General features: G+C 46.6%; 1 protein-coding gene across 1 annotated transcript in view; it reads left to right on the forward strand.

The window, feature by feature from the left end:
• Positions 1 to 26,099, forward strand: part of LOC138525550 (uncharacterized) — a 1,931,438-nt gene that overhangs the window by 1,104,515 nt on the left and 800,824 nt on the right. Inside the window, exon 6 of the mRNA XM_069635597.1 lies at positions 8,416 to 8,502. Within this exon, the coding sequence (XP_069491698.1) occupies positions 8,416 to 8,502 (87 nt within the window). The remainder of the gene's footprint in view (positions 1 to 8,415; positions 8,503 to 26,099) is intronic.

Raw genomic sequence — 26,099 nt, forward strand, 5'->3', positions numbered from 1 at the left:
ATAATGCTCTTGCAAATATGACAGTAAGGACCAGCCCACCTTTGGGGAATCTGCCCACAATAAGTATATTAGAGTCGGGCGGCATTGATAGGGTTGCTCTTAGCAGGAGATAGTTGAACCTTGCCCTAGTTATTGGGACTCTTTGGTTTAAATGAGTTGCCAATAAGAGATATTTTTGTGTTGTATCTGATGATATTACAGAGGGCCTCATTACAAGTGTGCCGGTCCGGAAACAAAGGTGCCCCGTTGTTTCCAGACCGGCACACTATGGGTTTTCCTGCCGGAGCTGCTGTGCCTGACAAGGCAGACCCTGCCAGACACAGCGGCCAAGGTAGGCAAGCCGTCACGGAAGCATCTGCACAGTTATTAATGGTGCCGGTGCTTTCGTGGTCCCCTCTCCCATGGTGTCCTATCGGAGTCCATTGCGAATGGGGTTTAACAGAATTACTGGCGCTTCACTTCGCAGCCGCTGGGGTTGTAATACCCCAGTGTTACCGGGAAGTCAGGTGCCAGTAATTATTTACGGGTCCGGTGGCAACCCGCCGGTATCACCGGCAGGGTTACCGCCGGACCCGTAATGAGGCCTAACGTGTTTCCAATTAAATGGTTTTATCAGTTCAATTGCCTACCTCCCTTGGTGTATGTTGGCAATCATTCTTTTTTTCGATTTTCAATTTCTATACAGTAATCCTTGCCTTATGAAGAAAAAGGGACTTCCGTTCTCTACTCCCTCCCCTTCGGGAATTGCTTGTAAGAAAGCCTCAGCGAGGGCTGGATCATTTCGCTGGGTGAAGGCTAGGTCGGGAAAGATGGTAAGTTCTTCCCTTTTCTCTTCAGTGGTAGATGGCTCATCAGCTTCCCCAAAGCCTAAGGTACCTCTCTCAGTATCCTCCTGTTCACACTCTCTAAAACGAGGTAATAGAGCCCTCTCAAGAATTCTGTGTGCAATTTTGTCCCCCCGATGTACTTCAAATGCAATTTTACCATGGTTGTGTAAGAGAACCTTTATGTCTCCCCAGAAGTCGGGATCTATGACGCCTGCTAGAACGTTGAGAACGAACTTCCAGACCAGGCGGGATTTTGGGGCCAATCTTATATTCGGCCCAGGAGAGGGTATCAAAACTAAGTCTGTAGGAATCCTTCTTCTTTTCCCTGGAGGAATAGTAGCTTCTCTGCTGCTACAGATATCAAAGCCTGTAGATTATTTTGTGGAAATAGAGGGGTCTGAGGCTCTATGACTAAGCTTCTGGAATTTTAGCGTTCCCCAATTTGTTTCAATTGTGTCACATCCCCCTTGTGACACCACTTGTAAGGAAGGCATGGTATCAACAGTAAGACAGACACATCTGACCACAGTTCAAGGGTTTGAAAAACGCCTATCTAATCCGAAATCTACAGATGGGAGCAAGCTATGACCATCAAATAAAAATAACTTAGTCCTAGCAGTGTCTTGTCAAAATAAAAGGGCCTATGCTAATGAACCTGTTGCCAATACTGTGGGAAATAATGTTACCAAAAAGAAAGAAGTGTTCACAAAATGATATGTCAGGATGTTCAAGCCGTTGGCCTCCCTTCCCCATGTTTTCAGTACAGGATAAGGCGGTACACTCAAGCTTAGCACAGTGTCTTGCGTCTCTAGCACAAGGATACAGTTCAATCATTAGCATCAGGGTCTTCCGTGCCCAGGTCTCTTTGCCTTTCAAAGTCTCTTCATTCAGAGGGCCTGATGCGATAAACAAACCATAAGTTCTTTCCTCTTTCAGATTTTCACAGTACCTTAGGTGATTCACTATTCACCTCGGATCCCCCTTAGCCGGTCTCAGATCCTTTCAACGCAATGTTCGTAAATTATTTATAAATCCAATTTCTCGTAGGATATTCTTTTTTGGGTGATTCACGGTTCACCCTGGATCCCCCTCAGCCGGGCTCAGATCTCGGATCCCGCTCGGTTGGGATCAGATCTCGGATTCCCCTGAGTCGGGCTCTGATCTCGTTTTAACACAGTGTTTAATTAGTCTCCCTCTGCCGGGCTCGGACTAATTCCAATTTCCATAATAACTTTACGCAACTTTAAGCTGATCTCCCTCAACCGGGCGCGAATCAACTTCATATGCGTTTTCATCAACTATCGAAGACTTTTGAATGTACACAGGATTTTCCCAATTCTTTAGCGCTCTTCACATCTGCCACCTTTCAACTGGATACCTAACAGAGACTTTCGAATGAGCACCCATGTGGTGCCGGACCACTCTGTCTACAGTATTGTATCTTGGCTTCAAAGTTCAATCACTCCTCTGATGTTTAATTGTGTTTGCGGCACTTGCCACATGTGCTTTATACAATGTTCTCTTTTAGTTTTCACTATCCAATGTTGCTGCTTGCAACCTTGGCTTCAACACAGAACGGTCTGGTATCAGTCTCCCCAACTCACTGGATGTGCTGTCTTCAATGGCGCTACTTTGTTTTAGGAGCCAAGGACAGTACAGGATTCTTCTGCCTTGAATCCTGGTTTTACGTTTCCTATTCTCAAAGGTTCCTGAAAGTAACAGCCTTTCGTTGAAAAGGTCAAGGGCTCTTCCTACTTACAATCCTCTTCGGTTTTGCCGTCTTCGCCTGGTATAAAACTGCCATCTTGAAACTGCTGTTTCCTTGTGTGCTTTGCCTTGCTCAGAGTGTGCTTTTGTGCTCCGCATTTTATCCATGTGGTGAAGTGTAATGGAAGTCAGGTGTGTGTGTCATGGTCAGCAGTAATTGCCTGATCGTGCCTGACCATTGTATTTGGACATGTCATGTATACGGCTCGGGTGTTAGTCCGTTTTCTCTTGTAGTGAGCTGTCCGTGAGGAAATATTCGTGTTGGGGAAGGGGGGATTGTGTTCCTAAGTATCCTACTTGGTAGTATGGGGTAAAGTTGTTACAGGTGAGGGGATACTGCGTCTCGCCATCCGATGTCCCACTTCTCGAAGACCCCTCACCCAGGTGATCCTCCTGCACTGGTCCGCCCCCAGGAACTGGATCCAAAAGCGATGGCTGTGTCCTGGCTGATGACAGATCCCCGTGGACTAGCGGGTGAAACACCTTCAGGTTTCTCACAGAGCAGGGCCTTTCCTTCACCCCAAAGGGAGTGTACTAGACACCCTCCACCCCCACTAGGGGCTGTGGTACAGAAATAGGTAGAGAAAAGCATATACCTGTTATTGTGCATCAAAGAGAAAGTAGACAATAAGCACCTAATCTAGACACCCTTTACAGGACTGATTTACTAATGTAATTCAATTTACGGTGCGACTACCGTTAAACCACATTAAAGGACCTACCAACCCATTTCTTATTGAAACATGCACCATATACTGTTAGACAATATATAGGGCCTCATTACAACTCAGGCGTTAAGGGTTAACGCCACCCTTAACCCTTAACGCTTGATTCTGATTTTAACGCCTGCTTTTAGCAGGCATTAAAATCCATGGCGCTAACCTGCCATGGTGCTAATTACGCCGCCGTAATTTACGGCGACGTAATTAGCGCCTTCCCCACTCCCATTATGCCCTATGGGGCAAAAATGGGAATGGGGAAGGGAAAATGGGAAATGGGGATTTACCGCCCCACTCACCTTGGAATGGGGCGGTAAATCCGCCATCCACCATGGTGTAAACAGAGTTTACACCATGGTGGTAAAGTTGGTGCACTTAGCACCAAGGTTGTAATGAGGCCCATAGAAATGTATATAGATTTCCCACACTTTATTCACATGCACGATTGTTCATGAATTGATTCTAAATAAACATTAAATGTAGCTCTCCTGCAAAGTGCATTTTTTTAAATTAAGAACAAGTAATAGAAAACCATTGCCACTACTATTGTGACTACACATAACACACTCAATATGAGAAAGGTTATCAATCCAAACACTTCTATCATGTTTCAGATTATATCCTACTTCAAAGGAATCAACTAACCAAAAAAACAAAATAGCTTTTCAAATGGCAAACTTTTGGTCATCAATTTTCACTAAAAAGCCTCATAAATTGAACTGCCTTTTCAATACCTTCCCGTCCATCTCAATATCATTTTAAAAGAGGGTAATACTATCTCTCATACTCAAAACAGTCTTCTGTGATAGCACAGACCTGAGAGTTGAAGGCTGCAGCTGCAAGCTGGAGGAACGCGTGAGTTGTACAATCCAAAAATCACAAAAGAAATCCACAAAAATCAAATCCAATGCCTAAACCTCCTACAAAAATCTATCATGGTCTCTAATTGGAATTGGCCATGATGTTAACATAAGCCACCTATGAGCAGGATAGCCCAATGGGTTTTAGCTGCCGTAGCTAAGTGCTTGGTGCTTCCTGTAAGGAGCTCATGATGGCAACAGTAAAGACAGACACAAATGATCACAGTTCAAGGGTATTTATTGAACAATTAATGCAGGGTGGAAAAACACCTAAGCTAAACCTAAATCTAAGATGGGAGCAAGCGTTGATCATCAAATGAAAAAGAAGGCAGTCCTAGTGGCGTTGTGTCAAAATAAAAGGGCCTATACTGAGGAAAACCTAGTGCCAATTCCTTACAACTAATTATAGAAAGAATGTGGGATTGGGTTTCAATAAAGAAAAGGAGTGTTCCAAATAATAAGTCAGGATGTGATCTCCCTTCCCCATGTTTTCAGCATGGGACAAGGTGAGACCTTGCAGCACAGCACACGCTCGATCTTTCTCAGCACGAGCCGACAGTTCAGTTCCAGCTAGCACAGTACATGCTCAAGCTTTCTCAGTGCGAGCCAACAGTTCCATTCCAGCTATCAGGTTCTTCTATGTTAAAGTCCCTTTGCATTACAAATTCTCTTGCCTTCGAGGCCTGATGTGTCCAACAAACAAACACAAACAAAAAGTTATTTTCCACCGTGCACATTGGGTGATGACTTTTCACCCCTGGATCTCCCTCGACCGGGTTCGGACCCACTTGACAATTCACTTCCCCTGGTCTTCCAGAGGCTTTTTTTCTGATTGTCGGCTTCTCTCTTCCGGGTTCACTTCCGCCAACATTTACCACATGCTTTTCATGCGTGCATTTCACCAAGCAGGATTCATTTCCCTTAGCTTCGCAGTCATCTGTCGGTCAAAGACTTTCAACGGTACAGAGGATTTCACAAGACCCCTGTATGACCATTTTGACCTCTTTTTGTCTCTTCCCAAGGGCTTCTGGTTGCGGTAGTTTCTACCATCGGGTAATTGCCCAGAGTTTCCTGCTTGAGCACCCACGTGGTGCTGGCCTCCTCTGTTTCTGGTTTTCCTCCTCTTTCCTCAATCATATTTTTAATTCTTTTAAAGTTCATATTAGCCGTTGGCTACTTTTCATTCAACACAGTTCGGTTTCTTAACGATTCTCACCTCGACTCACCAACTATGATTATCCACTTGCCTTTCGTTATCCTTGGAGTCAAGGTCGGTACCACTGAGACCAGCGTCCTTCCCCGGCTTGGTTATCAGTGGAGGAGGGTCTAGCGTACTGTAGACATCTGCTGCAACAAATGCTGGCTATTGTTTGCGGTCCTATGATTCCTTCTGTGGAGGATTCACGGGTCTTGGTCCGAAAGGGCAAGGTCGCTTCTCTCCTTGTCACCCTCTCGGTCTGCGCCGTCTTTCTCCTCCTCTTGAACTGCCTTGCTGAGTTAGCTCTCACGTCGTGCCGTCTGCCTTGCTTCTCCTGTGCTTTTGTGCTCCACCTTTTATCCCTGTGGGGAAGGGAAAGGGCCATGACCACAAAAGTGATGGGTGGAAGGTTTTGAATGATTCTGTACCACTGGCATTGCTCTGGGCAACCTTCCACACCACCGTTTTTTAGCCCGTTTGCGCCATTGCAAAATGGGTCCAGCCATATGCAAATCAGTCAGGTACTGCCACCAATGGTAGCAGCCTAGCCCGAACTGCTAGGCAAGGTCCCCTCTGCACGGAAACACAAGTAACCCCAGACATGTTTCGGCCTTGTTGGACCTCCTCAGTGAGGTGCAGCTTGGTTCCCTATGGCGCACCTAGCAAGGGACCCACGTCTGGGCATACCCTCTCTCACATAGTGAGACAAACTGTCACCACAAAAGTGATGGGTGGAAGGTTTTGAATTAATCTGTACCACTGGCATTGCTCTGGGCTTGTGGTCTCGAGCAGAAGGGATGTGACCTAGCAGTTCGGGTATGGACTGGCCCTTTTGGGGTAGGACCAAGCCTGATTTGCATATGGTTTTTCCCCTTCTGTAATGGCTTGGCAGGCTGAAAAAGGGCGGTCTGGAGGGGTGCCCAGAGCTTTGCCCGTGGTTAGGATTAATTCAAAACCTTCCAGCCCTCACCTTTCTGTTTTGCTGAAGGGAAAGGATCGCCAGGTGTGTGTGTGTGATTCTAGTCAATTGTTTGACTTTGCCTGACCCTTGTATTGGGACATGTCAGGTAAACAGCTCTGGTGTTAGTCCATTGTCTTTCTTGTTGTGCGAAAGCGTTTGTGTGGGAAAAGGGGGGGCAGTGGTTTGGAATATCCTACGTGGTAGGATGGGGAAAAGGTGTTGAAAGAAGGGGGATAGCGCATCTCACCCTGTCAGTGTCCAACTCCCACTCCCCAAGGACCCCCCATCCAGGTGATCCTCCCTCACTGGTCCACCCCGAGGAATTGGATCCAATAGCGATGACCGTATCCTGGCCACCTGGATGACAGATCCCCGGGGACTAGCTAGGGAGACACTGTCAGGTTTCTCACATTCCTTATACAGCTCAATAAAAAGGATAGTCCTTTCAAAAAGTCAAAAGGAGAAGCTTTTTGAGCCTCCATTTTAAAAAATTCAATTGGATGTTGCAAAAATGTGCACAAGTGCCGGGCAGAAAAGGTGGAGCAATCAGCCCCACCTTCCTCCATAAGCCAGAATGGAGAAGGTTTCCCATCTTGTTTAAGGCCCTGAGCTCTGCCTCCAATTCAACATTATCTCCCGGTGATCTCGGAAAACAGCTCTGCTCACCCCTCCAAAATCCTCCCTTTATATTGCTTCTGGGTATGTTTATGATACGCCCTAGTTGTATCAAAATGAAGACTTCTGTTTTATTTATACATCGGCTTCGAGAATGTTTATGAATACTCTCCGGGCATATGGAAACAAACGCTTCAGATTTGTTTATACATATGCTTCGGGCATATTACAACATAATATTTTAGTGCATTCAGCCTTTTCCGGAAGCCACGTCCAGCTATGTCCCATAATCCATTGTAGGTCATCAGAACATTGTTTACAATTTACTGGAACATTGGGTACCAGTTATATAAACAAAGCAACCACTAGATCGCAGCCCAGAACTTGACAGTATTCTCTCTTTGTAACAAAATAACTGATAACCTAGCTCGAAGCCCAGACTTCTCGCAAGACAATCAACCATTCTGTAATTATTCACTTGTTGAATATAATTCAAATGCAAAACTGCCTCATTTTACTGAAATGCTTGTAAATATATACCTGCCTATTTAAGTCTCATGTGTGTTCTAACAATACTAATATATAACAGGACCTCACAGTGAATAATGCTCAGATCTCCTGAATGTATTTTCCCCTGTTCAGCTACAATACATGGCAGCTGGGTAATCACACTGCCCACCCACCTTTGCAATGCGAGGTCATCACACTGTTCAGCAGGCATGGCTTTCATAGTGCCCACATTTGCAAGGTCCTTGAATTAGCCAACAGTGCAAGGTCCACATAGTGCCCACTGGTGTGAGTGAGTGCTTCGCATTGACCACCAGTGACAGCCTCCTACACCGCCACTATACAAGCATCTCATAATGCCCATCAATTTCAATTTTTCCCACTACTCTCTTTCGGTTGCTCATACTGACAAACGAGCAGTTGATCCCAATTTTAAAAAATATCTTTTAGTACAGCTACCTATCCGTGCTGTAGATGAAAGTGTAGCTCACTTGGTGACTACACCTCCTTCCAAAACTCCTCTTCTGACTGGGACTGGCACTCATTTACCTGGAGGCTCAGGACAACAGCACCTGGTACAAAGCTTCTCTCTACACACCTCCCTTTTCCTCTGGAGACAAGTTTTTTACACAATTATGTAGTCCATGGGAAAAACAGTTTTCATGGGAGTATGGGTTTTGTATCAAAGGGATGATCTGGACATAACTAGTAAAATCTGCAACTAGAAGTAGAGGAGTTGGGTGCTGCAAATGCATAGTGTAAAATGGAAAGAGGAGCCCCTGATAATGAGGGGGCAAGACGATTGGGTGTTTCAGTAGAAATAGGGTACAGGAAAGGTTCAACAATACAGGTCCAGAAACACTTCATTTTGCATCTAATTGGCTGCAATGTGCTGTATGTCTTAAGCATTTTTAAATCTACATTGCTAATTTTCATTCACCATCTTATACTTAATCTGCAGACAAGCTTTATCGAAGTGAAATGAAAAAGAGCCGTTCAGGGGAATCGCCAACAATCGAAATTATTGCAATTACAAATGATAATCAGGGTAAGTATTTTGATCATTTGTATTGTGTTTTCATATTATATATGCAGTAGGGATGAAAGGGTTGAAATATTGGGTACAGATGTTACTCATATGTCCCAACCCCTTTCCTCCATACTGAATCGACATCCCTACATAATGTCGGGACCGGAACCATTTTGTCCTTCAAAAATACGCTTTTCCCCTTAAATTTCGAGCTCCTGGAGGTGCGACCGCGGGTGTAACCATGCCTATCCAGCCCTACCCACTGGCACCTCACTCCAGTCATATATTCTGCATTCCTGGATCAGCCCTACCTCCCGTGAGCATGCACATCTTTTGCTGCGTATCAACTTTTTCCCTCTGTAACCTTTTCTACTCATCATGCCTCCAGTGCTTTTCTCCCCGGCGTGGGAATAAAGGTGGAGTAAGGCCCAAAGAAAATGTATTGTTTCTATTTGGGTTATTATTATGTAGCCACATTCTGCTGGCTTTAGCACAAAAGAATTAAAAACAAGTGAACAACATACATGAGTGTCATGAAAGTGCAATTGCGAAAAAAAAAGTGCATCCCCCAGGCTGGGGAAAGAAGTATATAGGGTACATAAAACACCTTCATCTCCTGCTCAATGAGGATAAAGGAGAAATTTCCAAATTGATTCACAATCTATCGCAATAGGTAGATATCATTCAATAGAACATCAGTTTGAAATGCTAAATATTCATAAAACATTATTCGTCATAATGCTAGATTCCGCAGTCAACTGCAGAAAGAAAGAGTCTCTTTCTGCAATTGTTTTACATATAATCATGGCCAGGGAATGAGGGTTTATGGGCACATCTACCCTTGAGTTTGTGAGTCGCAACAATGTTTAGCAGGTGTTAGGGATCCTTCCTAGCTTCAGGCCCCCATTCACTCAGTCTGGGGTGTTTGGGGGTGGACCACCGGTGGGATTCCTGGCTTGTTGTGACATGTTTACCCCATGGTCCTTGAAGAACTGTTTGTTGAGGTAAAGAGAGATATTTGCCTGCTCTCTGCTGGGTCGTCTTAACACCTTCGCTCACCATACGTCTAAGTCCAAACAGGTAAGTCATCCATTTTGTTCTTCACCTCAGCGGGGTGACTCTTTTTTTAGGGAGACGCCCTGCTGAGAGGGGTCCATGAGATCCTCACACTGGTGCTCAGCTTGAGGCCTCTAAGGCTGCCGGTGCTTTCACTGAGGGGTCATCGGACTGTACCAGGTCAGGCATCGAAGGGCGTGCTGGTCCTACTACCAGACTTCGGTTTGAGGGTCTTCACAGCTCTAGTACCAGGTGCACGCCTGATGGGGTGCCTAAACACAAACAGACTAACAGGCGGGAGCCTGAATGCAACAAGATTCCCAGAGGTACTCTGATGTCTGTCACAGTACCGAGATGAACCAAGAGGGCTCTCAGGGACCTAAACATCAGGGCTCTGCACAGGGCAGACAGCTTCCTTATATTCCTCACAAAATCCCCACAGATATGGCGTCCAGACAGTCAGGCACTCTGGTGCTTCTTTTTGACGAGGAGACTCATTCGTCAGTAGGCTCTTCGCCTTCAGATTGGGCTACCTAGTCAATTAGGCAACACAGGTTGCCTAGTCTAATTATAGAGACTCCTTTCCAGAAGGTACACAGCAACAATCACAGGTACCTTGGTGCATTTCCTACCCAATAGTGGCTGGGAGAATTACGGAGGAAGGTGGCTACAAGCCACGACGACCCTTAGGAAGGCCTTCTGCTACATGGACACCAATGGTGACGGCTCAGTTATCCGCACCACAGGTGAGGAAAGGTTTTTTGACCGGGTTCATGCAGTTTATGAGATTGCAGCAGATGCCAGGTATCGTGAAAAACCTAATTAAAGAGGTGGTGCCACAAATGCAGCCTCAAGTTCTTCCCCAGATATCACAGCCAATGCCTCCACTACCTCTGCCACCACCTCTCCACCACTGCCTCCTCCTCCAGCATCTCCTCCTCTTCCATTGCAGCCAATTTTCCAGCCAGTTCCAGCTGCTTCAATCCTACCGCAGTCCTCCGCAGGAGACCATGCCTCAGATTCTGGCTCCAATAAGAGATACCCAGGAGAAGATTTTTGCCCCTTCTACCAACACTACCACAGCAGAAAAAATGTCCTCAGCACCAAGAAACTGAGGATGAGGAGGGTGATACGCCGTCTTTGTGTTCAGGCAAGGCGTTTCACGATCACATAGCCGGTTTGGTAGAATTCCTGGGATTACTGGCACCTAATAAGGAGCAGCCAGAAGTGGGTATTTTAGCAGAGATATTATCATTGAGAACATCAAATGGCTCTAGCATTACGCTTCAAAAAGAGATACTCGTGGTTGTAAAAAAGTTGTCTCAAACCACACTCTTCCCCATCTCTAAATGAGCGCCTGACCCGGAGGTGTAGACAGTTGGAAGGTGAAGCTATGCTATTATCTTCTTATTCTTAGCCTTATTCTTCCATTCTAACACAATTCCTCTTCCCTCTCCCCTCCCCCTCCCTCTATTAATTTTCCCCTTTCTAATCTTCCGATTTCCTCTCATGCCCGTAATCTAGGAATCTACTTTGTCTCATCCCTGTCCTTTACTCGCCATATTTCCCTTACGTCTCGCTCTTGTCGCTACCACCTCTTCAATATCCGTGCAGTCTGTTCTTCTCTCACCTTCCATGCTACCAAGCTCTTAATCGCCTCCCTTATCTTTTCTCGCCTTTTCTACTGTTCTCTCTTTTTCGGTCTCCCTGCCTCCCATCTTGCCCCCCTTAAATCCCTCTACCACTCTGCCGTCCGTACCCTCTGCCTTCTCTCTCCCATGATTCCATCTCCAACTCACTTTCCAACCTTGGCTGGCTTCCTTTCCATTCCCAACTTAAATTTCACTTCCTTTGTCTTGTCTTTAAATCTCTTCATGGCCTTGCCCTTCCTTATCTCTCCTCTCTTCCCTCATTCTGTACCCCCTCTCGCTCCCTTCGTTCTGCAGATCTCTTCTTACTTCCCACCCCCACCACCTCGCGCCTCCTCTCGTTTCCGCTCCTTTCAGCTCCTTGCCCCACTACATTGAAACTCCCTTCCTTTCACTATCCGCTCCACTTCGACCTATTCCTCCTTCTTTTCCTCCTTGAAAGCACTCCTTCTCCACTCCCCTCCCTGACACCTTTTTTCTCTCCTTCCAATACCCTCTTCCTCGTCCCTCTATCTTCCCTGTCTCCCCATGATCTCCATCCTCCCTCCTAACTCCCACCACTCCCTACGCTTTCTCCCTTTTTCTGTCCCCTCCCCTCCATTCTTCTTCCTCCTCAAATGCAAATTATTCGACATGCTGTTTTTCTGGTGTGTCTCATATATACTGTTATTGCTTCTATGTTATATGTTTAATGTTCCTGTGTTTTTAAACTGTAAAGTGCTTTGGATTAAAGCGCTATATAAACAATAAAATACAAAGACAAATATTCCCATCCACAGCCACATTGCTCTGTGGTAGCTGCGGCCTCTTTATACTCTAAGACTTCCTCAGGGTCGGCTTCCTTTGCAGCGCCATTAACCTATTGTCTTTCTAGAGAAGACATGCTGTTGTAATGCTTTGACAAAAAGGTGTATTGAAACAATGAGTTGCACCTCAGGCAGGCCACGCCGATGCTATACTGGCTGCTGCCAATCAGAAACTATGAAGGGATATAGGTGATTTTCTTCCGAGTCTATCCATCGAGCATCACGCAGCTTTAAGAGCCAGATTAGCAGATGCAAAGATAATTGTACAAGACATGCTGGAAGATAGGCGAGGCATGTGTGAGTCCACTGACGTGAGACGATCGGCTTGGATGCATGCCACCAAGTTTACGTCATTTGTCCAATACAGGAACTTAGATCTTCCTTTTGAAGGTACAAACCTCTTTCAATCCTCCAAGGAAGAGGATGAAGAAGTACCCAGTCTGCTAAATCTCTGGTAAAACTGTTTAAGCCAGCTTCAAGGCTGTTCTCAAATGTACAATTCACATCAGATCAGAGAGCACTATCATTTGGTGGATTCAGAGGTTTCCAGGACAGGAGAGCCAGGCAACATGAGCGCTCGCCCAGTACACATTGCAGGAAGCAGCAGCGCATGACAACAAAGGTTTTTTTTCTCACACTGCTCCTCATCACAAATTCCAAAAAACGAATGAGGCTGGGGTTCAGATCCACGCCACTCCAGTACGGGCCATATTATTCCCCTCTTCCTTCCCTCCCTTTCTACAAATATTTTCTTCAATTCTCCTCAGGGAGATAGAAAAGCTAATTCAAGATCAATCTGTGGAGGCAGTTCCCCAAGTAGACGGGGGTCCAGATTTCTACTCAAGAATCTTCTCAGGTCACAAGAAAAAACAAGTAGGCCTGAGAGTAGCCCTGGACTCGTCATTTCTCAACCTTTCCCTTTCTCTACAAAAGGTAAGATAGTGACACCAGCGCACATTACCAAAGTACCCAGTGTGGACCTACATGTCCCCACTTGGCAGCATCACCGACAGAGGTTATGATTCATGGTTATTGGCTGACCCTTTCAGTACAAGGTCCTTCCAACTGGCCTGAACTCATCTCCTAGGGCTTTTACAAAAATAATTAATGTATTGCAGCATCCCTCAGGAAAGAGAGGCACCACGTATATTCTTACCGGGAGGACTAATTATTCAGGGCCAGATCGCCTGAGGGTAGGATAGTCTCTAGTCAGAGGCTAATGCAGCTTTTATTCGACCTAGGATTCTCAATAAACCTGAGTTAGTGCCTACACAGAACTTAGTGTTCCTGTGGATAAGATGGGAGACATTTTTGGAGAGCATGTTCCTAACACAGAAGAGATTCAGGGACATTGTTGGAGCAGTCAACCACTTTCTCTCAAGACTTTTCACCTTAGCATGGTGGTATCAGTATTTGCTAGCATCTTGCGTTCTCACAGTACCTCTTGCCAGACACAAGATGAGAGTGATCCAGATATAGTTATCGAGCTCATGGGACCGGGAATCAAGGAATCAATCAGACAGGATACCTATCGCTATGTCCCTGGGGCAAGACCTTGTGTGGTGGAAAGAAGAGTTCAGCGCAATGAGGGGCGCCCCCTTTCCGCAAGCCCTCCATTTGGTGGTGATTACAACCGACATCTCCCTGGATGAGTGGGGCTCCACCCTGGAATCTCCTTCAGTGCACAGGAGATGGTCCCATCCAGAGAGGTATCACAATATAAACTACCTGAAGCTGCAGCACTGAGATCATTCCAGCTCATGGTACAAAACAGGGTAGTTTTAATCAAAAACGACTGTGAGGTATGAGGTCTCCGCACCATGCAAGCTCACAGTAGAGAGATGGGACTGGGCATTAAATCATGGGATTATTCTCAGAGCTGTTCACCTGCCAGGGGACGACAATTCGGAAGCAGACAGGCTCTGCAGGTTGGGAACTACCTTGTATGGTTGGTAATTGCACCAAGAATCCCTGTGCATAGTATTAAAGACTTGGGGCCAACCGAGGGTGGATCTATTTGCAACGGAAGAGAACACCAAATGTACTCTCTTTGATTTATGGGGAGGTCAGGTCAGGAATTCTCTGGGGAATACATTCAGATCCATTAGACAATCTATGATGCTATGCCTTTCCTCCAACCCCTCTCTTGCTAAAGGTCATTTGCAAATTCTGGGAGTCACCTGCCTGCAGGATGACCCAAATAGCCACTCACTGGCCATCCAGTTATTCTCAGATCTAGCACACCTGTCACAACAATTGCCAACTCATTTACAGACACAGCCACAACACCTTCTAACACAACAAAGAGGATGAGGGATTCACCCACCCACGGACAAACTAGCCCTCACAGCTTGGTTCCTGAGGAATTTACCCTGAGGCACCTTGGATTCTTACATCAGAATTTTCAGGTAATTCAAAGAGCATGGAAGGAGTCAACCAGAGCAGAGCTTAAGAGTAAAGGGTATTGGTTCTGCTTTTGGGCTTGGGATAAAAGTGTTAACCCGCTTGCGTGCTGTCTGGTGATGTGCTGTTCTTCTTGGCCCATATCGCTCAGTGTGGTGTGCAGGTGGACACTTGCTGTACGTATTTGTCGACTAACCCAGTGGTTAAAAGCATCTAAAGGTTCTAGCACCAATGTATCCTTCAATCATTTCAAGGTATCCGGTGTGGGATCTTAATGTAGTTCTTTCTGCACTGGCATATAAATCTTTTGAGCCAATGGGTTCTACAGACATTGAACTGGTCATGTGTAAAACAGCACTGTTAGTGGCTTTGACCTCTGCACGCAGAGTTAGTGAAATTCAAGTGTTAGTGATGGAAGAGCCCTATCCGGTCTTTCACAAAGAAAAGGTGGTCCTAAGACTCTCCCAGGATTTTTGCCAAATTAAAAAAAGAGGTTTCAGTATTCCACCCATACCAGGAAATAGTGCATCCCACTTTCTTTCCAGACCCCGCTTCTGAGGCAGACAGGATTTTGCATTGCCTAGATGTGCGTCGAGCGTTCATATTTGGAAAGAGCCAAGAACTTCAGAAAATCAGATTCTCTCTTTATAACTTTCTGTGGTTCCTCACCAGGTACACAGCCTTCCAATGCCTCAATAGCAAGGTGGCTGTTAGCCGCCATTTCTGAATCTTACAAACTTCAGTGCAAACCTCCTCCGACAGGTAATCATGCATGCTGTCAGGGCCAAGGCCACAGTGGTAGCCTTCCAGAGACGAGCGCCGAGGGACGTCATAAGCAAGGCGGCGACCTGGGTGTCACCCTCGTCCTTCTGTAAACTGTACTGCTTCGACATTAGTGCTAGGTGAGATGCGACTTTTGGGCAGACAGTTCTAAAAACCTGTTCACGAATAATTCATAAAAAGTTGTCCTCCCTTGGCAATCGCTCATGAAGTATGGCAGAAAGGGGACAGCATGTAGGAACTATGGAAAGTTACTCACTGTTGCGACTAGAGTACTCCTAGTCCATAATCCCCTTTCCTCCATATGTCCCACCATCCCTCCCACATATTCAAAAGCTGCCAGGCTGGAATGTGTCTTGCGTCCGGTGCTGTAAATGCGACTAAGGTGTGGTGCTGGTGGGCGAGGCTGCCTGGGTCAATTTTACGCCTGTGGCCTCGTGCTCTACTTTAAAGCACATTTTTGTGTGGCAAAATGGTTCCGGTCCTGTCACTATGCAGGGATGCCCAGTTCAGTATGGAGGAGAGGGGACGATGGACTAGGAGTACTTCAGTCACTACGGTGAGTAACAATTTTTTTAATCGTGCTCAATACACCTTTTATATAGAGTATGATGAAAATGTATTTGTTTGCAAATAACAAAAGAAATTGCAACAATAATAATTTCACAGAAGTCATAAATACCTGCTGTTAAATTATTGTGCCTGTAATCTTTGGGGGTTTTTAAAATTAGTTTTAGCTTTAGTCCTTGTGCTCTGCTAGTGAATACAGATGGTGTCTGCTAGAGAGGACTGTAAAACACAATTGCAAGCCCAGGCAGTGGTGACATACCCTCAACGGAGCAGGAGGAAGGACTCTTTGCCTCTGAAAGGACTGGGGGGGTCTTCAGTCTCCCATAGGTCCTGTATTACACTAGTGGATTCTGGAAAACATGGCAGTAACTGCAGCTGAACTACAGACTCTGCTTGCCTGCACACCATATGTGTCTCAGATTCAGGAAGGAGGCTGATTAGGGATTCATGGTTGCACTGGTCTTGTATAGGGGTCCACCCCCGTAAGGGGAATTACAGAGAGTGGCACTGCAGTTTGTAATGGCTGAAGGCATGCATAGCTTTATGGAGGGGTTGGAGTGACCTGCCGGGGATCTGGAAGTGTAGTCTCACACTGACGAATACCGACCTTTGGGGGGATGCTAAAACATCAGCCCTCAACAATACACATTGTTTTACAGTCATTGTGTGCTCCTCTTCACGCCTTGAGTCCCTTCATGGGAGCATAACTTTCCAAGCTCTAATAACTGCTTACAGAAGTTGGTTGTCCACTCTGCTGCGTGAAAGTTGGCGGAATTGGAGATGACCATAAAGGAAAGGTTTTCTTCTTCTTAGATGTGAAAACAATGAAGGATAAATCTACCAGAACTTTGAGCTCTAGCTACAATTCTAAGTATAATCACATAGTGCAAACTATGATGTTAATCATCTCTTACTGATGATAACACGCATTATAATTGATATGATTTGATAAGTCATTTATAACACGCCTGTACACAAGTTTTTCTAGGCGCGACAAGACAAGGTAGAGAAGACAGAGGGAGGACAGAACAAACAATCTTATTAGGCCTTGTGCCATTCAGATTGTGCAGGGGGGAGAGGGAGAGAAGTGCCAGGGGGAGGGAAGGGGGAAGTCAGGGCAACATTGCTCTGAGTAAGAGCAGATGGTTCTGGGTAAGTGCAAGGAGGTAGGGGACTGTAGGGTTTCAGATACAGTCCGTAGGTGCACGGTTGGCCCGGAGGCAGTACAAGGGCTACTGGTCATGGGGGAGCCTGGTGCCCATTGAGGTACAGAGGATGGCCAGGCAACCAGCCAGCGCAGCAGACAGGTAGAGAAAGACAGAAAGCAGAAGCAGAAAGGAAGGCCTTGAGCTGCTTCCGGAACCTTAGGTGGTCCTGCTCAAGTTTGAGAGGGGCAGGGAGGCCGTTCCAGAGGGAAGCACCTGCAGAGGAGAGAGATCTACCCTCATTCTCTGCCTGGATAAGCGTCTGACCCTCAAAGAGTTGGAGGTGGCTGAGCAAAGAGCTCGAGAAGGAAGGTGTTTAGGAAGAGAGAGTTGGATGTAGTGCGGGCCCAGCCACAGAAAGCCTTGTGGATGATGCAGAGGGTCTTGAACTTGATCCTTGCAGACACCGAGAACCAGTGGAGAGATTTCAGGGCTGGAGAGATACGATCCCTGGGCTTGAGGCCAAGGAAAATTCTCACAGTCCTGTTCTGGATTGGTTGCAGAGGGCTGAGAGTAGAGGAAAGCAGATGACCCCAAGGTTTATTGCCTCACAGGACAGAGCAGAGAGGGGGCCCAAGGAGAGCAGTCAAAGTGAAAGAGGGAAAGCGGGAACAGGGGTCCCAATGAGTAGGATCTCAGTCTAACTGGCATTAAGGCAGGGATTGTTGGAGGTGCACCATTCCTGAATCGCAGATAGACAGACAGGGATGAGCGAGAGAGGAGAGGAGGCTGAGGGGAGTCTGAAAGAGAGCTAATTGTCATCTGCAGAGCACTGAAAGTTAGAGGAGGAAGTAGAGATGAGACATGCCAAAGGAGCCAAGTAGACGTTGAAAAGTCAGGGTGAGAGGTTGGAGCCCTGGGGAACACCACATGTGGAGAGAGAAGTGATGGAGAGAAAGGACCCACGTTGGACCTGGGAGGGTCTGTCCAGGAGAAAGGGGGTCAACCAAGTGAGGGCCGGATCCGTGATGCCCAGGTTCTTACAGAGACGATTGATCAGGGTGGCATGATTGACCGTGCCGAAAGCAGAGGAAAGATCAAGGAGGATGAGGACAGAAGGAAGGCTAGAGTCGAGATTGGAGGGCAGATCTTCACTGTTGTTCAGGAGAGCAGTTTCCATGCCTCTGACTACTCTGAAGCCAGACTGATGATCATGGAGACAACCAACAGATTCAGTGTGGTGAGTAAGCTGGGAGATGGCCAGCTTTTCCAGGAGTTTCCCTAGCAACAGAGTGATAGAGATCGGGCAGTAGCTTGCCAGACAGGAAGGATCGGCAGAAGGCTTCTTGAGAAAGGGGTGCACAAGGGAGTGAGAAGTTGGTTTTTAGTTTCTACTCTTTCGGCACGTGTGCTGGTTTAGAGGTTTCCTCTTTCATTTTTCTGCTTAGGTGCATGAAGAATCAAGGTCCACAACGATCATGGTTCTGTTTTTTTGATTTTATTCAATTGAATTCTTCAGTTGATAGAGTATCAAGTGGTGCCGCCACGTGTTTTGTCCTTACAGGTCTTTTTCAAGGCTAGCAATATGGTTTTTTGGGTACATGATAATGGGTTGTTTTGTTTAATGGGTGTTGTGCACAGTGCATGGTGAGTATGAGAGCCAAGTGTGGTGTATTTGAGCCATTATAATAATTTTGACAGGGTGTCATTAATCAACCACATGATGTGTGTGTTGGGACCATCCCAAGTGAGGTGACATGGTGTCAGATTTCACATTGTGTGTATACATTTCATGAAGTTTACAAAATTAGTTAAATCCAACATACATACAGTTATATTTATGCATATATATGAGAAAGTTGCATCATAAGTTTGGGAAAAAGGTTTTTGAAAACAAAAGGGGAGAAGAAAAGGTTTGTGCGAGACTGTTAGTATTGTCCTGGGAATGTGAGAGTTGGTCATTAAGGAGATGAAAAGGTAGGAAAGGCTCACCTGGTGAGTAAGGGGCATTGGTATGCCTTAAACTATGCTTTGTGCATGAGTGTCTGGGGCTCCCAGGTCGTCCAGGGTTGCTGGAGGTTGTGGGGCTGGGTCCGCCCTTTTCTGCAATAAGTTGAGGTGGTTGCCTGAGTAGTTAAGGATGGAGAGTGGCGGTGAGGGCCTGTGGCCAAAAATTATTAATAACTATTACATAGTACAACTGGATTGCTCGTTTGTTGGGGGTGAATATGCGTCCTAACTGCTGGTTCAGTTCTAGGTGGTCTGTCACATCCTGTTAATCATGCTGTTTACATCATGCATGGTGTCTGTCAATTAGCCCTTAGTTGCTTATTCTGTGGTTTGTGTGGCGTGAGATACATTCAGGTGAGTGAACCTTAGGCAATGCTAGGTAATGGCCCCTTGAGTGCTTTAGGGTTGAGGGGAAAGTTCCAGTGGCAAAAGAGTGATTACAGAAATCAACCAAGGGTGGAGCGAAGGTGTGGATGTGGTCCTTGATGGTTCTGGAGGATCAGGGGAGCACCAGCTTGGACGACACTTTCATAGATTGGACTTGTCTAGAAACATCCTCAAGTGTGATCGCAGAGAAAGCAGGGAAAGGAGGAGGAGAGGGAGAGGCGGCCGGAAAGGGGCCAAGAGAGATAGAGGGAGAGGAAGAGGAGAGAGAGGACAGGATGTCCTGAGTTTTAATGGTGAAGTGAGAAGCCAGAGCTGTGCAGAGGGCCTGGGAGGGAATCAGCGAGCTGGATACTGCAGTAGGATTGGCCAGCTTCTTGCAGATTTTGGAGAGTTTGGCCGTGTTGTTAGAGGCCGTAGGGACACAGACTTGGATGTGGGCTCTCTTCTTGGACAGGACAGAGAGTCTGTATTGCCTTTGGAGCAGGTGGCAGGCCAGTTTGTCAGAGGGTGCGCTGGATGCCCTCCACTTCCGATCAGCCACTCTTCACTTGCGTTTTAGGGTGGCGAGGTCGGAGTCATACCAAGAGTTGCACTTGGAGCTAGGCTTCAGGCGGATTCTCTTGACGGGCAAAGACATTCAGAATGTTACAGATAGAGAGATGCATGCAGGTAAGAGAGGGCTGTGTCAGAGTGTGAGTTAGCCGCAGGCCCAATGAGTGCCCCGCAGAGTGTGTCGGGCCACAGGGTAGGGTAGAATAGAAAGAGAGAGAGTGTCGCAGAGATTGCGGAAGAGCCCCGGGGAGGGATTAGAAACATCTAGATGGATGTTTAGGTCTCCAAGGAGGAGAAGTTGAGAGGTAGAGGTAGGGAGAGAAGAGCAGAGGTCAGCCCACACGGAGAGGAAGAGGGTGACGTGGCCAGGTGACCTGTAAATGGTGGCCACAGTGAGAGAGAGGTCAGGAGAGAAAGAGCACCTTCAGACCAGGCATTCAAAGGAAGAGTAGGCCTCCGTAGGAATGACGGAAGCAGGGACCCACTCTGGAAAGATCAGAGCTACTCCACCTCCAGGACGGTTGGTTCTGGGTTCGGAGAGGATCTTGTAGGCATCAGGGAGGAGAGTGTTAAAACTTGTGACAGAGCTGGCCGTGAACCATGTCTCGGTGAGACTGAGGACATCCAGATGCAGTTGTTCAAGGAGGTGGCAGATATCACAGGAGTGTTTCACATTTGAAAGACTTCCATGGAAGGGTACAGGCTTGAGGTAAGCCCTGCGAAGGTGGTAGAGGGGCCCGAGAGTGGGCAGAGAAGGAGGAAGGAGATGGCAGAGTAGCCAGAGAGGATACAGAGGGTGCCAGAGAAGTGGTGAAGGAAGAGGTGGTGAAGGAGCCAAAGAGGTGCAGGTAGAAGTTGCAGGAGAAAGAAGGAAGTTGATAAGACGCGGGAGATGCCTATCAAAAAGGCGGAGATTGGGCTGAGGGCCATGGACCAATACAGTGCCATTCAGATAGACATTAATGATGTTCTTGGAGGAGTGGAAGGAGGCCAAGAGGACCTCCCACTGGGTGCCACCATTAATGGGAGAGGCAGAGAAAGGAAAGAGAACAGAGACCATATAATGGGTCCATAGGTCTGGAGAAGGAACGACAAAGAGGATGTCAGCGAGAGACTGTGTGGAGGAACCACTGATGTAGTCATCAGCAATAGGGAGGCCAGGGTTGGGAATACGAGATAGAGTAGCAGTTAGAAAATATGGGGGAAATGGAAAGCACCATATAGGGTGCGAGGGGAAGTAGGAGGAAGAGGGAGCGAAAGAGAGCTCAAATGTGCAGAGAGGGGGAGTCACACTGTAGGGAACACACAGAAGGAGCGGACAGGAACACACAAAGTAGAAGGTACTCCCAGGGGTCGGGCCTAGGGAGTGGGAAGGCCTAATGAGACACAGATAACAGACCCACAGTTATCACAAAACACCAAGATTCAACGTTGCTAAAAAAGGGGGAAAAGGCCTAGTTTTTTTGCACAGCAGCAATGAAAAACACCCAGATTCAACTTTCCTAAAAAGAGGAAAAAAGGCCATCTTTTTTCACACAGCAGTAATGCAAAGAATCTGACTTTCCTGTGGAGAAATGAGGGAAGGCTAAATAATACAATTTACTGGCATGGTTTAAAGGGGAGTGCGAGGGGTCAGTTACCCATCACCCTCCCCTTTAGGTTGCAGCAGGTTGAGGGCTGCGGCTACCGGCTTCCCCGACAGACACCCTCTGGAGCTGCTACTCAGGAGCGGCCCTTAACCTTGAGGCCCTTTGCCGCAGGGGCTGCAACGGGCAGTGGGGCTACCCAGGGAGCAACAGTTAAGACGGCCATAGTGCCCAATCAGGGTCTGGGGCAGGCAGAGGGAAGGAGCAGAAGGAGGACACAAGATGACTGGGAGGGGGAGACACAAACACAATCAGGCAGCGAGGCAGCAATAAAATGTATCCCCAAAAGTCAAGTTCGAGTGGCAGATTGAGCCGCTGCAGGGCTCACCTTCTTCACCGTGTGCTCAGGCCAGGGTGTGACAAGCTGTGCCAAGCCCACAGCGTAGCTGCTCCAAAAAAAAAAAGCAAGCGGGCCAGTGCCCAATATGGGTCGGGGGCGGGCAGAGGGAGGGAGCAGAAAGAGGACACAAGAGGGTTGGGAGGGGGAGACACAGACACAATCAGGCCACGAGGCAGCAATACAGTTTAGCCCCGAAAAGTAAAGTTCAAGCGGCAGATTGAGCTGCTGCAGGGCTCACCTTCTTCTCTGTGTGCTCAGGCCAGCCAATTACTCACTGGTCCTCAATTTATCAATTTCCGCAGGATGGCCGCCTACATGGATCCATTGGAATTCAAACATGTGACCTTTAGGTTACACACGTACCTTTGCAGAGGATGCATCAGTCTTCTGAGCTGTCAACAGGCGTTGCTTTATTAACAGTTTAATTTACATTTTTGGTGGACATTCGTATATGGCTGCAGGCTTTTTTGTGATTCTTAGAATTACTATAAGTTCATCGGTGTGTTGACTGCAGCTCTACCTTGAGCACTATGCAATGGCTTAACTTGACTGGGTGAATGTTTACGTTAACATGTTGAGAATACCTGGCTTTAGCCCCCCACCGACTCCCATGTGGAAATGTGCATATTGAAGTTCTGTTTAATATAATTAGCTCTGGTGATTATTAGGCAACATTTTCTGTTTGGTCCAATACACAGTGGTACAAAAGGTATCAACTGCTTGTAGAATTGATGTATTGATGAGTCTTCTCGCAATAAATGTATTTTGGACCAACAAAAAGTATTTCGGGTTTTGCTGTGCATGTACCTCATGCGAATTACTCCACAACTGCAACTGACAATCCTCTTCTCCTTGTTTCCCCAACTTCATTTTACTAACTCGTGAAAACATCTACTACATTGGGTGAGGACTGGAAGCTGACAGATGCAATTCTTGTATACATTTGGGATTAACCAACATTCTAACCAACATCTTGTGATTGGCTGCTTTTACGTGTCTTTGACTTTATTTTCATCCAATTCCGTTTTTGCAGAGGCCAAATTTACCAAATCCTAAAATTGGAATCTGACTACCCCACTAAAAAGGTCGCAGAGCCCACCAGTTCAATTTATAATACCATAACCTCTATTTCTTGATCATGTGCAGGAGCTCAGAACATACTTCTATAGAGAGAGCATTTTTTTTGGTATACTGTTGCATTTCGCTGCTGTTTTTGTAAAGGTAGGCCATCTCCATATATTTCTCTACACCCTCCTACTTTCAGTCCCATTTCCCCCATACATATGGGAGTGCCCGTGGAGCAGGGACGAAACTGGAGCACGGCAATGCATGTTTTTTCTTGAAAATGTGCACGGAGAAGCAAGCTGCATGTGTGTAACATCCCACAGACTTGACTCCGCCCCCACAAGCTCTGAACCCTCAGGCCCTTTCTCCAGGTCAGACACCTAACACAGTTTCTCTTTTTCAGTTAGCCGCTACCCAATGGTACCTTTTCCTTTGATTCTTTTTCTTTCTTTCCTTGCTGACCTCGGTTCCTTCTCCATGTATTTTGGGTAAATTAGGTTTGTCTATGTGCACAGGGTGTCACAGGATCCTCACACTTTATGTATGGATTGCCGTGATCCTCATCGCCACTGGCATACCTGTGCGCTCTGTGACACACTTTCACAGAAGTTGCTGAAGCACTGGGTGGTGCGCTAGGAGGAGATCTTCGGGACCTGAGTTCTGGATCACCTCAGGGACTTGGTGACTTTGAGAAAAGTAGTTAAACCTCTTTCTGCTAAGCCCCATAGCCAGGAGACTCCTTCCCGGGAATAGACTTGGATGGGGGGGGCTCATTCTGAGTTGCGGCTAACCACTGCATCACCAGGGTTTGCTCTGAGGCCTCTATGGAGGTTGGCATCAGTGCTTGCACGAGGGTCATTTGGTATCTGGTATCAGCTTTGGTCCAAAGGAACTTTGGTCTCTGTGATGGCTCACACTGGGAGGCACCACCCTCAAGGGCAGTTTACCTCGTACCAGGACTTGTCCCAAGGCCTATTCTGTGCCTGTCACCGGGTCACCAGGTCTCCTCTGAGGAACCCCAATAGTCTCTGGTGGCTGCAATTTCTGTGCACCAATCCTCTGAAGGTCACGCTTCAACTCCTTTAGTCCTTATCACAGTGGCTCTCCTATGGTATAAGATTGGTGGACCGGCCCAGGTCATAACAGAATTAGCCAACTTGATCGAAAACAATTCGATCCAATGGTACATTTGACTGATTTCAGCCAGAACAATCGATTTTTCAAAATGCCGAAACAGAGAGCAGGAATTGCAGGGTTGTCCCACGCTCCCTATGTTTGCTATTTCTGAGTTTCGTGTTTTGTCTCCCGATTCCTTAATAAGGTGGGGGATGAAGAAAAAATAAAAAAGGACCTTGCAGTGTCGGATCCGACCGACGTTAGAGGGACGGAACTGACGCTGCAGTGTACAGGAGAGGCGGCAGACAGTGAAAATATAAGTAGGTGGCCTGGGGGGATGTACTGGGGAATTGGGGGACATGGGTTTGGTTTGTTTGGCTGCGGTAAACATGTATTGATGGCAGAATTGATTACGGTCAATTCTGCTGCGATAAATTCTACCACGGTCAAACAACCCAAATCCGTCGTAACAGTATTGCGTTCAGACTCAGAACAGTGACTCTGTGATGCCTCTGTGGCAATATCTGACACTATAAGAGCAGGCAGCTCTGACAGATTTCTGCCTCAGGGCCTGCTGTGTTCACTAGGGCTCCCTCCCTTTTCACCCAGAGTGGACTGTTCTCTCAGTGTGAGGGGTTTCTGGGCTCTCCTGCGTTACGTTCTTCAAAGCACCTGAGCCCTCAGCGGCTCTTCAGGACTGTCAAAAAAGTTCGACCAATGACCACTCCTCAAGAGAAGCTTCCATTTTCAGGAGGATTCAGGACCTCCTGCACTCCAATCATGTGAGGCAATATTTTAAAGGCCTCATTAGGGAAGTTCTCTTGCCAGTTACACCCCCGCCTTCAGCTGCTATGGTTCCCTCTAGTGAGCTCTGAGTCACTGTGCCCTAGGCATTAGGAGTGTCCCGCGTCATCACTTCATCAGAACGTGTGGTGCATTTACTGCTGACTCCTATAGTGTTACCTCGTTTACCACCACCTTTAACGCCAACCTCTCCACCAATGACGCTGCTGTCTCCTCTGCAGAAGGATTCTCCTCCCCCACTGCCACGAGATGACCAGAGGGTATTTCCATGGATGATGCAGAGTAGGTGCCCATGTCTGCAAAGACCTTTCATGACAGGATTCCAGGCCTCATGCAGTACCTAGATATTCCGATACCAGTAGTGCCTCAGACAAATCCGGGGGTTTTATTCTTTGTGCTGTCTCTCAAATCTTCAGAAAAATCTTGTATATACTTTCAACCAGATGTAGCGGGGCAAGCTATGAAACTGTGGGCAAAACCAGCGTCGGTACTGCCGGTGGCCAAAACCGCTCTGTAAGGGTGTCGAAGTAGTTTTCTGACACAAAGGTGACATGATTTTGGTTATAGAATTTGATTTTTAAGTGAAAATGATCCTTACTATCCCTAACTTCTAAAATAGGTTTCCCTGCCTCAAAACTAATACTAAAAGGGTTTGTCAGAATGTCAGTCAAAGTAAATTCCACCGTCCTGTGTCAAAATCCTACTTCGAATGGATTGTGTCCTCCCACATATTCCTTATCTTTGATATCTTATTTTTTTTTTGTGATTTAGTTTATTACAAAACTTTTTACAAAATTTAAAAAAGAACTCCACCTTGTGTTTTCCTAGTTAATTAATACATTTATTAAATTAAATAGCCCAGTTGCAGGCTAAATCATTCAGCAAGACCAATACCACTGTAAGCACAGTACTTTCTATATAGGACTAAATGTTCCTTTAAATCGTCGTCTCATTTTGTTTTTTGTGTCCATGTCTCATTGTTCCCAGTGTTTCCTAATTCTCGCATTGTTTTGTCTAGGAAGTCAATTCCTGCGCACATTAGTGCTTGTTTTCTTCCTTCTAGGAACAATATCCACCATTCATCTGGGGTCAGCGATTTGGCCTCCTCAATGTATTTGGCTAAAAACAATGTTCTGTCCTCTATCACTGCGGGGCAAAGGGTCATGAAGTGTTTGACTGTTTCCAAGTTTCCTTGGATATTGCAGACCCTACATGTTCCATTGTTTATTCCTCGCCCCCCCCCCCCTCAGATGGAGATATTCATTTGTTGGGTAAATATTAAGTCT

The sequence above is a fragment of the Ambystoma mexicanum genome, chromosome 7p (genome assembly GCF_040938575.1).
Source record: "Ambystoma mexicanum isolate Mex_15411 chromosome 7p, UKY_AmexF1_1, whole genome shotgun sequence".
Taxonomy (NCBI): Eukaryota; Metazoa; Chordata; class Amphibia; order Caudata; family Ambystomatidae; genus Ambystoma; species Ambystoma mexicanum.